Source organism: Phymastichus coffea, unplaced genomic scaffold (assembly GCF_024137745.1).
Source record: "Phymastichus coffea isolate CEN01 unplaced genomic scaffold, Cenicafe_Pcof_1.1 PCOF00023, whole genome shotgun sequence".
Classification (NCBI taxonomy): domain Eukaryota; kingdom Metazoa; phylum Arthropoda; class Insecta; order Hymenoptera; family Eulophidae; genus Phymastichus; species Phymastichus coffea.
Window position 1 is genome coordinate 929,462 of NW_026706834.1, and position 15,891 is coordinate 945,352.

The 15,891-nt window shown below is 34.0% G+C and overlaps 1 protein-coding gene across 1 annotated transcript; it reads left to right on the plus strand.

Annotated features, from left to right (window-relative positions):
• Window positions 1-244: 244 nt before the first annotated feature.
• On the plus strand, window positions 245-3,389 carry LOC131675480 (uncharacterized). The gene is made up of 6 exons (XM_058954477.1): window positions 245-402; window positions 767-984; window positions 1,105-1,276; window positions 1,378-1,582; window positions 1,800-1,982; window positions 2,134-3,389. The coding sequence occupies exons 2-6, from the start codon at window positions 773-775 to the stop codon at window positions 2,256-2,258; spliced, it is 897 nt and encodes a 298-aa protein (XP_058810460.1). The 5' UTR covers window positions 245-402; window positions 767-772; the 3' UTR covers window positions 2,259-3,389.
• Window positions 3,390-15,891: the final 12,502 nt, after the last annotated feature.

The following is a 15,891-nucleotide window of genomic DNA, read 5'->3' on the forward strand; positions in this document are numbered from 1 at the left end:
TAGAAGAGTGAGTGAGAGAGAGAGAGAGTATGTTAAGTTCAAGAGTATATACACATCGAAAGTTTTAAATAATGTCGATTAACTAATAATAATAATAAAATAAAATAATGATGTAATAATGTCGATTGAAAATAAATTATATCACTGCGTGCATGTATGTGTCGCTGATGTCGCGATACATTGTGTATGAGTATTCGTACATATATGTGTCGCTGATGTCGCGATACATTGTGTATGAGTATACGGCCTTAAAGGTGCTAATTGGGTATAGTTCTCAAATTAGTTGTCCTGCATGCATGTACACGTCGTGCTGATTCATCAATCGCTGCTTTTTGAGAGTGTTCTTTATCGATTAACATCGTCTTTCATATATTGTTTAAACGATAACTACAGAAATTGACGGTAAGTTTATCAGATAATAATTATTATTTATGGTTGCGTATTTTTGAAGTACACTATTATTAGAATTAGAAATCTATAAAAAATGAGTTGGTGAGGTTAGCTTGAAACATGTGGTTTAATTGTCTTAGTTTTTTGATGTTCTGTAATTAATGTGTAAAAAAAATTAATGTTGAATGTTACTCTATCAAAAATCTGTTCTATTTATTTACAGTTCTATAGTTTTCATTTCATATTTCAAAATCTAGAATTCGATTCAAAATAATGATGAGAGAATTGATAGAGATTTAACAGAAGTAATTGACAACAACTGATATTATTACTTTAACGGAGTAAAGTGTAATTCTTTGTGGACTTATTTGAATAGATAAGGATGGCCGAACATAATCCAGTTGATCCAAATGAGGTAGAGAAAGATCAGAATCAGGTGAGGGGAGATGGTGCTGCATCGGCTGCAAATGTCAATCCGCAGAATGGACATTTGGCAGCTAACAACAATGGAGCTCAAGCAGTTGATGAACCGGAAATTTTACCTTACACAACTGATGATGATTTTTCTGATATCCGGGATAAGGATAAACATGTGTAAGCAGTATTACAAATATAGTTTCTATTTTTTGCATTAATACTTTGCTGTTGCATTTGTAAAAGTATGCAGCGCAAAGCTAACTGTTTAAATTCTCACTTTAAATTCTTTTTTAACAGCGAAGTGATTGGTTACGTAGATGAGGTACATGCACCAACAGTGGTTGGTCGATTGAAGAAATATGATCTCTTCAAATTTGTGTTGAACAATAACAGCCAGAGTAGAGTGACATACTTAGTCTGGGGAACACCAATAATTAAAAAACATGTCGACTCCATTGCTATTGATAATGTGAGTATACGATACATACATTTTGTTACTTCCTCATTCAAAATACATTGATTATCCATTCTATTACTATAAATGTCTATGAATTAATATTTTCATTGTAGATTGTACACATTGAATCTGCCACAAGTAAGTCTGTGGCGCAAGAACAGATGAAAAATAACTTGATTGGGATGGAGTTATTGATAAAGGACGATACTATTGTAACTGTACTAGGAAAACATACTGCCCCTACCCCTGACTTAATTGTCCCAACTGAATTTACAACTGTACAATTGGCAGAGACTGGAAAATCTCAGGGAATCATAGGTAAGATATATTTTTTCATAGTTTTTTGAAAAATTTAATTCTAGTATTTGTAATTGTTTAATATTTGTTCAATTTCATTGAAAAATTAACCTCTGTTAGATATTTTTAATCTCCCACTCAGCTTATTCAAATGTATATAATTATGTAGATTAACAGCGTAAGAGTAATTTTTTTATTCGTAAGTCCATTTTTTTATAAGTTTAATCTTTTTTTATAGGTGTTGAAGGACACATCAAGATTAAGTTCTACAAGCCTGAGGCTAAATTCAATACTGAAGTTGGGGGCGATGGCTGCATAACTGATGGCCAGTACAAAGTTACCATAAACATTTCAAATTACCAAGGATTGAATTTTGAAAAAGGTGTTCGTGTGAAGGTCATAGGAACAGTGGATACCAGTGGTATGTACTTATGAACAAAAATTTAACTACTACTGAATACTGATCATGTTTTGAGTAACTGTCGTCTTTGAAATAGTTATGTATTTTATCCTTTAAGGATTGTGAAAAGCAGGTACTTGAAATTTTGTTTTCTCATTTGTCACGTTTATAGGAGCAGGACCAGTATCCATAAAATGCATAAATGACTTATGTGTGACTGAAGTTGAAGGCGCTCCCAAAATGTCTGCTGCGGATGTCTCTCGCGGAAACAAGACACCTAAGAGAGGACGCGATTAGTCATATGTCATCATTAATTCACTACCATACTTATTTATTTGCATCAGTTAGCTTTTCCATTTTTTGTGCCTCCTTTATTTGCTAAATATTCCTCTATATAAACTCGAAGTATTGACGTATTATACTGCGATATGGTATAATGAGGTGATAAGGTAAAGTAAAAGTCTAATGTACGAGAGCAGTATTGTTTGAAATAAGGGTATTTATATACTTTTTTACTTTAAACTTCGAACTAAATGAAAAGTGATATTACTTGGTAAAAATGTTGAAAGTAAATTTTATGTCTAACGTCATAAGTAAACATGCATACACTATTTAATATGTTTATGTAATATGTTCTGATACATTATTCATAAGTATATATAGATAATATATATTTATTTGAAAAATAGCATATAGACGTATGTATAGCATTTGAAGCATTGCTTATTTTAAATTAATGTAATAACAGAACTGTTTTATTTAATGACTGACCAGTAATATAATAGTTTTATGCAAAGTTCCTATCTAAATATAAAAGTTCAATACATACTTTGAGTAAACATGGAAAGTGAGAATAATATAGAGTAATTTTTAGAATACGAAATGTAATACTTTTGTAAATTTAGTATTCTTATGAGTAAATGTGTTTGTTTACAATGTTTGCGAATAGCAGTAGTTGGAAATAGTACATATAGCCAGTCACATGCCTATAAGGCTATCCAAATAATATTTTTACATTGTAAAAATCGAGGCGAAAAAGATTTTGTAAGGTGATATAATCACTTAAAATTTCTATATGTTATGTTCGAATAATTATGTAACAACTGTTTTGATAACATTTTAATATACTTGTACGATGTAAAATTTTGTAAAAGGAGATACTATTCAATAAAAATTTTCTACCATGATCTGGTTCATATGGATCTGCAGTTTTCTGTTATTAAAATAAATAAAAATAACAGAATTTTGGTCTCATTAATAGGGTTTTGTTCAAATAATTTTTTTCACCCCTGATCATTCAACAGGATTTTTAAAGCAATACCAATTTTTGTTTTTTTTTTTTTAATTTTATAAGCACATGAAGTAATATAGTTGGATTAAATGTGCTGAGTAAACTTTGGTTTGGAATTTTTTTTAGGATTTCATTGACAATTTGACACTATAAACGAAAACGTACGAGATTCTGAAGTACAACGCCCTCATTAGTATGCTCCCTAAACTAGCCTATAACACAAATTTTTTTCAAGCTTATCGAGTATCACGGTGTAAGCAGAGAATATAGAACGACGGTCGCTGCGCTCTTAATAGAAGGCCAATCCCTATGGGCGGCATGAAGCCGCTTTTTGAGCTCGGCTTAGTTCTTCCCCGTGGAGGCAGGCGGCGCTGATCGACAATCGTCGAGCGAGAGGGTAATACCGACGCTCCCTGCCGAGTCGGCAAATGCCATCATTATCCACAAGCAATTAATATCGTATTGTTTATCACCTTCAATTAAGAGTTGCGCCGAAAGCCGATTATTAATGTCTAAGTAATTATCACAAGCGCTCAAACCTAAGCTACATCTCAAGCCCCCAAGGGGTAAGCAGCTTAAATATAACCGGCAATGATATACTCATGATGCAGAGGCGATAGCCGATGCGTTAAGGTTTTGGCTTCGCAAGCTCAAGATCGCGGGGTCGAGTCCTGCCGAAACTATTTTTTTTTTTCATTAAAATTTTACTATATAGATATGAAAATACAACATCATAAGCATTTTTATTATTAAAGCAGAAAATAGACATTATAATAGCGTTTTAGAAATATACAATTTAACATATATTTATTGATGCTGCTCTTAGCTAATACTAATAATACTTATTTAAGTAACAACATCACTCTTTACGTTTTTCTCTTTATAAAGATTAATGACAATAAGTAATTACAAAATTATATAAATAATTTGGGCAACAAAAATTGAAGGTAAGCTAGTTCAAAAATATTTTGTAAAATATTTAAAAAAATTTTATTATCGTTCCCAACATATCACATATATACTTTTCACAATGAATGATAACTTATGACAAGGTAAGTTAAAGAGATGCATGCGTGATTAGTGTTAACTCTTAAAATGCATTTGTTTTAATAAAACCTGACATTCTGACATCCGTTAACATTACAGTATGAAATGATTATATGATAGTTAAATAAAATATTATTAGTATTACTCGATGGAAACCAGCGAGAAGGTGGCAGGTAATCTTCCATCGGGAAGTGATGGAATAGAGGATGGATTCAAAGGGTGTTAAAGTACTCAATGTTAGTAGAGTTGTTATTAGTTAGTCACAGTGTTTGTTATTCCCAATCATTTTCTTCGTTGAGCTTTTGCATTTTATCGTCAAATTTCATTATTTTTGGAACCGGTTTACCGTCATCAGCCATGTCTGAACGCTTTCTAATTGTTGAATCACAATAATCTTTTGAATACCACTTCAGAAAATAGTCTATATGCAGAGTGACAAATGAATCTATTATAAAATCTTTATGTTCCGCGCATTCTTCACTGTGCCAGAATTCTTTGAATTTTTCATTAAAAGCGAGAGCTTTTTTAATAAATGCACTAATATACAAACGAATGTTCAATTGTTCAAATTTTAAATTGAATTCATCAACAAACAAAACATAGCATTCTAAAATTAATTTATAAAACTGTTCAGATGAAACTTTATGGTTACCTAATTCATTCTGTGGAACATTATAAGCTTTCCAAAAGATTAAAAGATCACTTTCATTACAAAAATTACTATTGTCACGAGAAAGCGTTCGTATGCAATTTTTACAATTTTTGTATTTATGTAAACATTTATAAAGTAAATATCCTGCTACATATTTCTTGGCACAGTTTTCTAAAGTCACTTCAGCAAAAGATACTTCTTTAGCTTCTTCATCTGATTCCATTTCAAAACTATTACTATCATCGTAAAATTCGCTAAACATCCACGCGTCTAAACTGTCATTGGTTTGATCTAATATTTGTTGCTCGCTTAAAATAGCACTATCTTTGCTTTCTTTAATAATAGCTTTAAAATCGGTTAATAGATTGACGCGTTCGTCTTGTTCGCAATTAGCACCAGGAGAAGTGTAAAGTAAAGAAATAACTACCGCGTGTTGAAAATTTTTACATAATTGAAAAGCAGTTGGATTCAGATTACAGCCCGACAATGCCCTCATCATTGCATTACAGTTTTCAAGAGGATCTTGATTTACTTTTCCTGTCAAAAAATATTGCCGATTTTCTTTTTTGAATTCTTCCCAAAGCATTAGCACGCTATTTATAGTTAATTGAGTATTATTGAAACAATCCGGTGATCTTTGAATGTTATTGGTTTTAAGGTTTATCATTTTTGTTTTTTTAATCCACTCGAGAGAAAATTTTAATTTTTCGACAACTACAGTGTTTTTTTCTGATAAACCACGCTTTAATGGATTACGGTCATAATGGTTCCGAGCATTTAGACAATCGAAAAGTGCGTTCATGTTAACAACAAAATTAGCTGTAGTTAAAGTGTCTTTATCGGGTAATTCACCTGTCATAGCCCCAGTATTTAATGCTGCTCCGACAGACGCACTAAAAGTTTACGCTGCTAATTTAACATTCATTTTTTGAAAATTATTGGGACTAATATGCCTATCTGTTAATTTAGGACATGCTTTTGCTTCCTTAGATTTCTCTAATTCGCGAAGCTGTTGTATTACGCGCCACGTCACTATATCATTATTATGTATTAAGAAATCATGGGTTAACAAATTGTTTCTCCAACATTTAGCTAAATGACACCAGTCGAAATTGAAAAAAATTTTACGATTATGCCTGACTATGAATGGATTTTCTTTAGTTATTTTGAGTAAATTTATTGCTTTTATATTGGTCTTTCCTTGGTCACAAACCATCATTCGAATTTTCAATCCCGTTTTTTCGACTGCATCGACGATATCAGAAATTATATGGTACAGTTTGTCACCAGGTACAGGACCAGATGAGAAACCGTAATAGATAGCTTGTTTCCAGTTAGAATTAATTCCGGTCAACATAGCGATTAAGACAGTATTAGCTAGTTCTTTAGTTCTACCGTGTTGCCCTAAATCAGTGAGCCCACTGATAAAATCCCCTTCCCTATTATACTGTACACCTGGTCTAATTGCCATTTCATCCCACATTAAAACGCATTCTCGTTTAAATTTATCCATCAATTCAGCGTTCACTCTAAGCAAATTCATTAAATTAAGATTAATACCTGGCGGTAAATGTAATTCATTGACCCATTCTTTTACCAATGATAAACAAGGGAGCGCGAGTTTTAGATCAAACTTTAAATGTTTGTAAGCTTTCGGAGATTTGTACCATATTCCTAAAGAAAAATATTTCTCATCATCGTCCCATTTACGCTTTTGATTTAGATGGTTAAATTGCATTTTCAAAAAAATCGCCCCATCTTTATTTAAATGTTGTTGTGCGCTTCCGAGAATTTCTGCTTTAGTCAGACATGGCTTTAATTGAGTATCTCTACGAATTTTTTGTAATAGTACTTTATTTTTCGACTCCAAACGAACATTTTGTATAATAAGTTTTTGACTGAATAGCGTGAGCTTTTTGTAATTTACTGCGCTACAATTTGCAAATTTTTTTTAAATTTATTTAACGATCTTACAGCAGCAGGACTAAATTTTTGTTTTTTACTGGATTTTGTTTGTTGTAAACATTGTGTGTGCATATTTTGTTTTTTAATGTTAATGCGTTCATTTATAGTTTGATTTGTCGTCGAAGAGTTTTGATCTGGAAGATTAATTGAACACGAAACATCAGAAGCATTACAAGGGTTATTTACAGCTGAAAGTTTGTTAGTAAGATCTGCAATGAAGAAGTTTTGACTAGGAAGATTAATTGAAGAAAGAGACAAATCAATAGAACTGCAAGCATTATTTATAGCTACACTACTTTGATTTGAATTATCAGCAGCTATTTGATTAGTTACATGATTGCAAGTAGAAAACTCTTTCGGCTTACTTGTGGGCTTCAAACGCGGTTTCCAACGCCATAAAAATTGAAATCTTTATCCTTGTCAAAGTGTAATCTGCAAACTCTCATATTCTTCAACTTAGCTATTTCTATGCCAATTGTTCCTGTGATTCTTTGCCATACATCCAATCTACATTTCAAAAATAAAAAACCCATGCAAATATTTGTATGAAAAAATAAATACATCTACTCGTTCAAAAGGGATGCCCACTCTTCCCCTATACTGGGACATGCTCAAAAAACAAATACACACATTTGCTACTTTTCTATCCACGCAATTTTCGCTTTCAATTACTCATACGTTTACGAAAGAATTACGATTCTAATTTTACTTAATTTACGTACCGTCTTACTGGGAACGTAACAATGAAACATTGTTTAAGAGCCTTGTAAATGGTAAAATAGTTATATAATTCAATGCGAAGAAAAACGAATCAAGTATTTTACTACTCACAATTCGGGATTATTGATGGGAAAACAATGATAGGTTAAGTCCGGCCGATTATCCGGCGTGCACGTACACATCTGATAGGCACACCGCACTCTCGGCATGTTAAGTTTGTATCGACGCTGTTAATTAACAATTATTGTTTGTTGAAGTTTCCAGCAGGCTATCTCACACACCAACTATGAAACTTTCACTTAGTGCACTGCAAAACGGCGAGCTGAGACTAGTCGTGGTACAAGTTCGCGAGATGACTAACGAGGCGAGTCGTAACGCGCCAAAACGGTGCATCGTCTGCATCCCTTTGAAATCGCTCAACACTTTCCCGCTATTTTCAGCTCGCGATTTTCATAAGATTCAAACTGCCGAATGTGATATTTAGAAATATATGCATGTGTATTATATAAATATAAGCACGATTACAAGTTGATAATTAAGATTTTACGCTTTATTTTAGAGAAAAGTGAATTTGGAACTTAACTTTCGTAGAGTTACTTTCGTGTTACTAGTGAACGCGTATGAAATTTGAAAATAGCGTTGAAAAATTAGCTCAACTAGTCTATAAAATCAGTTTGAATCCTTGAAAAAAAATTCAGCGTGGTCTTGAAATCTTTGTTTTTTCACGTGGAATATAGTTGCAGTATTTCAGATTATCATGTGGGAAATTGAAGAAATTAACATATTCAGTAGGGATCCACTTTAATAGTGAATTATATAACAATTTCTCGACTTAATTCATATTATTAAGTAGTTTCACAAATAGCCGCCAATGGTTATAAAAAAAAATTACTGTATCAACAATGTATGCGGAATATTCTTCTTCATTTTTTTATTCAAAAGTTAGATAAAGTCACTTTTAAAAGCAGTACATTTGCATTGTTATAGAGTAAAATAAATATAAAAATTGCACAATGAAAAAAAAAATAATTTCGGCAGGACTCGACCCCGCGATCTTGAGCTTGCGAAGCCAAAACCTTAGCGCATCGGCTATCGCCTCTGCATCATGAGTATATCATTGCCGGTTATATTTAAGCTGCTTACCACTTGGGGGCTTGAGATGTAGCTTAGGTTTGAGCGCTTGTGATAATTACTTAGACATTAATAATCGGCTTTCGGCGCAACTCTTAATTGAAGGTGATAAACAATACGATATTAATTGCTTGTGGGTAAGGATGGCATTTGCCGACTCGGCAGGGAGCGTCGGTATTACCCTCTCGCTCGACGATTGTCGATCAGCGCCGCCTGCCTCCACGGGGAAGAACTAAGCCGAGCTCAAAAAGCGGCTTCATGCCGCCCATAGGGATTGGCCTTCTATTAAGAGCGCAGCGACCGTCGTTCTATATTCTCTGGTGTAAGATAGAAAGGTGGGTTAGCCACTACGGATTTCGTGTGCCGATTTTGAGGAGCCGCCAGTCACGGCCACGAGAGCGGCGCCACAGAAAAATATTACTCCTGGCCCACACCTATAACAAACTCTCAGACTCGTGCATGTGTACAGAGTGAGCATGCGCATTGCTCCTCACGCTTGTTTCTCTTTGCAAATTTCGAGAATTTTTTACAGGTTTTTCATGTTTATTGATTCTATTATTCAAATTCGATGATGATTCAGTATTGTATCGAATCCATTAATGTACCTGCTATATTAAATAGAAATATTTATTGGATTTTGCGTGGATAAAAAGTTGTTTTTGTTTATTCTGTTATTATATAGTGTGCATTAGTACAAATTGTTACACCAATTTGTTAAACCTAAGCACCGAATAACTTAAGCAGGACAAGAAAATCTAATTACTTAAACTCAAGCCCCCAAGCTCACAAGCTTATCAGATACTTCTAATTATATTCTAACGTACAAGCACGGTAGCCGGCTTGTACGTTAGAATATTATAGATTCGGCTTATAGATTTTGCATCGTGGGTTCAAATCCCATCGCTATGTTTTTTTTCAGTAATTGATTGTAATTACATGATTTATAATTCCTTTATTTTCATATTTTTCTGAATAAATTATTGATAACTTATTTATAAACAACAATGTATGAAAGATTGATACTATGTGATCATAACTTCACAATCTTCAATTTAAATTTTCATATCGTAATTGTAATAACGATGTTACTTTTATGTAATACTATCCGTTAATAGTTCAATTTATTTAAACATTATAACGCAAGCTCATCCACAAGTTTGTATCCTAAGCTCCTAAGCATACGACTTTATCACATACTTTTAACCACTGCCTATCGTATAAGCACGGTGGTTAAGGCAACAGCCTCTCGGCCTACGGATTTTGCATCGCGAGTTCAAATCCCGTTGCCTATTTTTTTTGTTATTTCCACAGAAAATTCATCTATTTTATGTTTATAAAAAAATATTGTTATTTGATAAAATCATTATTTTGTATTAAGATGTTATGTTTCATTTTCTGATAGCATACATACGAGTATATTTCTTTTTTTTTTGTAAAAACTACGACACTTATTATTGAACTGATTATCGTAATGTGCATATAAGTATTTGTATTATTCAATAGACCCATAAAAACATACAATTCGTTTACTGATCTTTTAGAAATTAACCGCTTATGAATTCGCTGCTGAATATCGACTATTCATAATCATTTTTCTGAAATTCGCTGAATTTTGATACACGAGATTTTCTTTAACGACGCGTGTGTGGTCTGCTTCGAGTTGAGCATCGCGACAATTGAGTGTCGAAAGCGCACGGTCAAATGTGCATCGACTGTTGCCGTGAATGCGGCACGTTAACATATTACGCTTGGCTATAAGTACTTATTAGTAACTATTTCTTCATATTTCATAGCTCAAGTCGTGAAAATAAATGAATAGTGGAAAATGGGTAAAAAGTGTAGCATAAAAAATTGTAGAAGCAGAAGAGAAAGTATCAAAGTGTCATATTTCAGCGTTCCTGGTATTATCAAAGAACAGAAAAAATGGTCCGATGCATTAGGTGTTCGAGTCAATGAATGTTGGAATATTTGTGAATTACACTTTGATTCAGACGATATAGTGAGTGAAAACCGTGTTATTGATAGTGTTGGTAATGTATACATAGTAAGTACCTCTTATATATTGTATGCATTTACGCAGTGCGAGGAAAATGCATTTTTTATGTTGGAATCGCGTGATACGAACTGAAAAAAAAGTTTCTTTTATTTCCAGAAGTTTTATAAATATGTACAATAATTTTATAAATTATGCATTCGCATTCATCTTTGTTGAATGCTGCAGCTTACACGATGTCCGTGTATACACGCATATATGGGTAATTCTAGCTATTTCGATTGACTTGTAACCCTTAGGTTACGGATTTTTTTTTAATTTGGCACAATTGTTGTACACATAAAACTGAGATTTTTCCCAAATTTTGGAGACGATACATTAATTATATCAAAAGTTATTAACAATTAAAGAAAAATGATAAAAAATTTTCAAACGGCTATATTTTAAAAACTAATAAAGATATCGAAGTCGGATTTTTTTCAAAATACTTATATTGCCTTAAAATTTCGAAATAATTACAACAATGAACAATAAAAATTTTTTTTCGAAAGTTATTAACTTTTTGTTTAAACAATTGCTAATATCTCAAAAAGTATATTTTTTTTTGAAAAATTCTTGCTCCTACGTATTCCTGAAGATTTTTGCTATCGAAATCAATCATAAAATTCAAGGGCCCGACATATCGGAAAGCGTAGCCCTAATCAAAAGAAGACGCCTCGGCGTACGGCTGCGGTAGCGCTCCAGCGGACTCACGGTCGAAAGGTACTTTAGCTTTAATCTAAAAAACTAATAAAGATACCGAATCGGATTTTTCCCAGATTACTTATAATACCTTGAACTTTCGAAATAATTACAACAATAAACAATAAAATTTTTTTTCGAAAGTTATTAACTTTTCGTTTAAACAATTGCTAATATCTCAAAAAGTATATTTTTTTTTTTAAAAATTCTTGCTCCTGCGTGTTCCTGAGGATTTTTGCTATCGAAATCAATCATAAAATTCAAGGGCCCGACATATCGAAAGACGTAGCCCTAATCAAAAGAAGATGCCTCGGCGTAAGGCTGCGGTAGCGCTCCAGCGGACTCACGGTCGAAAGGTACTTTAGCTTTAATCTAAAAAACTAATAAAGATACCGAATAAGATTTTTCCCAAATTACTTATAATACCTTGAACTTTCGAAATAATGAAAACAATAAACAATAAAAATTTTTTTTCGAAAGTTATTAACTTTTTGTTTAAACAATTGCTAATATTTCAAAAAGTATATTTTTTTTTTGAAAAATTCTTGCTCCTGCGTGTTCCTGAGGATTTTCGCTATCGAAATCAATCATAAAATTCAAGGGCCCGACATATCGGAAAGCGTAGCCCTAATCAAAAGAAGATGCCTCAGCTTAAGACCACGAAGACGTCCCGCTGACTCCGAAGACACTTTACAGCACGATACCTCTCGGCTATTTCTTGGGCCTTTATTTGGTCTTAATAGGTTTAGATGTATTAGATTACAATTAGATGTATTAGATGTTTATGTATAGAAACTGCCGATAGTTTGAAGGTTAATAGGGCGATTTATGACTTATTTATGATTTATTTCGATGGTAGTAAAAGAAAAGAAAGAAAAATCTCTATCTGAAAGGTTCAAAATCAACTGTATACGAAAATTGAGGACAGTTTATTTTGAACCTTTGAAGTGTGTGCACGTCGCAGATTTTCGGTTTCGGAATTTCAACTAATGCAATTTGCAACGATTGCCGAAAATCGTAGGACTCGCGCGAGGTAATAAGCGGCTAAGCGAGGTGAGCCGCGTTCGGTTCGCGAGAGAGAGAGAGCGCGTAAGGGGCAATGACCGGGAGGGGAGGCTCCGAGCGCTAGTATGACTGTGCCACTCAGTCAGTTCGTGCGCCTAACCTCCGTATTTCCGTGCCGTCCGAGTTTTGTTTTGGTTTGCCACTGACACTGTGACTTGCGCGGGTGAGTGCTTGCGACAGCAGCATCAGCAGCAGCAGCAGCAATAGCAGCCGCAACAACTGCAGTGGCAACAGCAGCAACAGCAATAACAGCAGCATCAGTAGCGGCAACAACAGCAGCGGCAACAGCATTAGAGGCAGCACAGCGGAGCAGCTTAGTAACAGCGAGTTATTCGGATACGGTTGGCCACCGTATCCACGCCGTCGTTGCGGTAGGTGCACCTTCTTTTCCCTTTGTTAAGCGTTGTGTTAATTTTGCGTGCGAATCCGCGCAGCGAGCGCGTAGAGTTTGTTTATTGCGTGCGAGCAGGTAGTTCGCGGCAATCGCGGTTTTATTCTCTCTCTCTCGATTAGCGTGTGTTGTCATTCACGCGTGCGTGCGTGAGTCTCTCGGCCAATTCCCCGTGTAGTTTAATTAGCTGAATAAAGAGCATCTTAATCGTTATATTCGAGTTGAACAGTCGTTATTTTGTCATTCCTTTATCCGGAGGTCGCGCCAGTGTTTATTTTCAGGAGATTCGAATTCGCCGGTTGCGAAGCACGAATCGTGCGAATATCACTAGACGAGAGTCACTATCCTAGGTTCCAGTGGCGGCCGCACGAGCGCTACTAGTAAGAGCGACAGCGCCGCCAAGCGGCGAGTTGGGGGAACCCAACTCGGAAAAGTAGAAGACTCTGCGCAGACGCACTTCGGGGCAAGGTAGGTTACTGTGCTTCGAGCACATAGCTAACAAGGCGTCGTTTAGTCGCATTTAAAGGTACGTTTGCGTGATTTCAGACTAAACGGCAGCCTGTTACAAATTATTTAATTGAAGTGTAACTTTACATTTTGAAAGTTTATACAAAGTGGATAAGTTGCTTTTTTCGATATTTATAATAAACAGTACTTATATTTTAATCTCTTAATTAAAAGTTGTTAAATATAGTCCATCATGGAAGATATAATTAGTGGCTTTCAAGTTTGCAAAAATATTTTTAATATTCATAAGTTTCGCGCAGGACGTTTTGCCGTACTCCCGAAAAGTATTTTATCAGAGTTTAGTTCGTATCTTAACAAAGAAGACCGGCTTTGTGAATCTTGTAAAAGAAAGTGTAATAAAATAAACGCGGAAAGAAAGAGACTTGGTGAGGTAGCAAAAGATATTAGTGATTATGTGAACAGTAGTGACAAAGCAGAAATTGATCAATGTGTCGATCATATCTGCCATAACGACAATTTTCAAGAGGTAGAATCTATGGAAATAGATTCGGAGGAAATGGATATTGATAGTGAGTTTTCAGGATCGTGCAGCAGTTCCTCTGTATACAATCCAAACGAACGTTGTGAATCACGAAATAGTGAAGACTTTCAGCTAGAAGGTAATGATCTTAAAAATTTTGTAGTGACAGCTTTAAACGATTTTAGCATGAAATTGCAGTTACCGTCGTTAACTTTAGCGGATTTAAAAAAACCTCGTGTAATAGAAGAAAAAATCGATGCTTTATCTTTTTATTTAAAATCTACGTTAATAAAAGACTACAAACGTAAACAGCGTAACGAGATAGATCATGACAGTTTAATTAAAGAAATTAAAACAAAATTTGAAAATACGAAAGATCAGGCGGAAAAAATTCATATTTTAACAGTTTTACCTTTTTCAATGAGTATAAATACAATTCAATCGGTCATTGGTTGCACTTTTCACAGTGCTTTAAAATCAAGAAAATTGCGTCAAAAGGAAGGTATCTTATGATATCCTTCTGCCCGTAATAGAGTTCATTTAATAACATCTGAAATAATAACAACCGTTGAAGCATTTTATCACGAAGATGATATCAGTAGAATCTGTCCTGGCTTAAAAGATTTTACCATTGTAAAACAAAACGGTGAACGTACGCAAGTTCAAAGTCGTTTATTGCTTCACACGCTATACGAAGCTTTCGCGCTTTTTAAAAATCAATATCCGAACGTGAAAATAGGCTTTGCTTCGTTTTGTAGTTTACGACCAAAAGATTGCCGTTTGGTTAATGATTCAAGCGGGTTTCATAATACCTGCGTATGTATTCAGCATAAAAATGTCAAATTAATGTTAAATGCCGCAAAATGAAAAATGAAAAACAATCTAACGGTTCCATTAAAAACACGCGATATTTTCGAGCAATCATTATGTGAAGATGTGACCGAGGCGTGTAGACTTAATGCATGTTGGGAATGCCCTGGTTTCAACAAATTTTCTTATAATCTGCTTAGTTATTTTACTGATAATTCAATAACCCATATTACTTTTAAGAAATGGGAAAAAGTAGTCGTTGATGAAGTAGAGAAAAAATCATGATTTAAGTTTATTGATAATGTATTACCAATAGATGATTTTGTGAAAGAATTAAGAGCTCTTTTCATGGGTCCATTCGGAATACATGATTATATTGCAACCAGTCAGAATGAATTTGTAAAAAGTCGCAAAGCTAGTTTAAAAGATAATGAAGTAATGGCAAATCTCGACTTTTCAGAAAATTATGTTACAAAATTTCAAGACGCAATCCAAGCAATCTATTATTATAACGATCAAATTACAATTCATCCATTTTCGTTTTATAAAAAAATTAATGGTGAAATCATACAGAATAGTTTAGTAATTATTTCAGAATATCTAAAGCATGATAAGTATACCGTTGCCTTATTTCAGAGAAAAGCTGTAGAATATTTAAATACAAAATACGATAATTCGGTCGAAAAGATAATATACGTATCGGATGGAGCAGCAAGCCAGTATAAAAATAAGTTTAATTTTCTTAATTTAACCAGCCACTTTAATGATTTCGGGATAAGGGCCGAGTGGCATTTTTACGCGAGTTGCCATGGCAAAAATGCTTGTGACGGAATCGGGGGAGGGTTGAAAAGGCTTGCTCGAAATGCTAGCATGAAGGGTAAAATTATTAGTAATGCATTAGAATTATATCAATGGGCAGTACAGGCAATGCCTAAAACTAGTTTTATATATTGTAGTAATGAAGATCACGCGGCAATTGAAATAGATTTAAGAGATAGATTTAAAAGAGCTGAAACTCTATCAAATACGCTAATGTTTCACGCATTTATTCCGGAAAGTGATGAAGTTAACGCAAGACTCATCTGTAAAAGATTATCAGGATCTTCTGAGTATGAACTAAGAACAATCTGCAAATA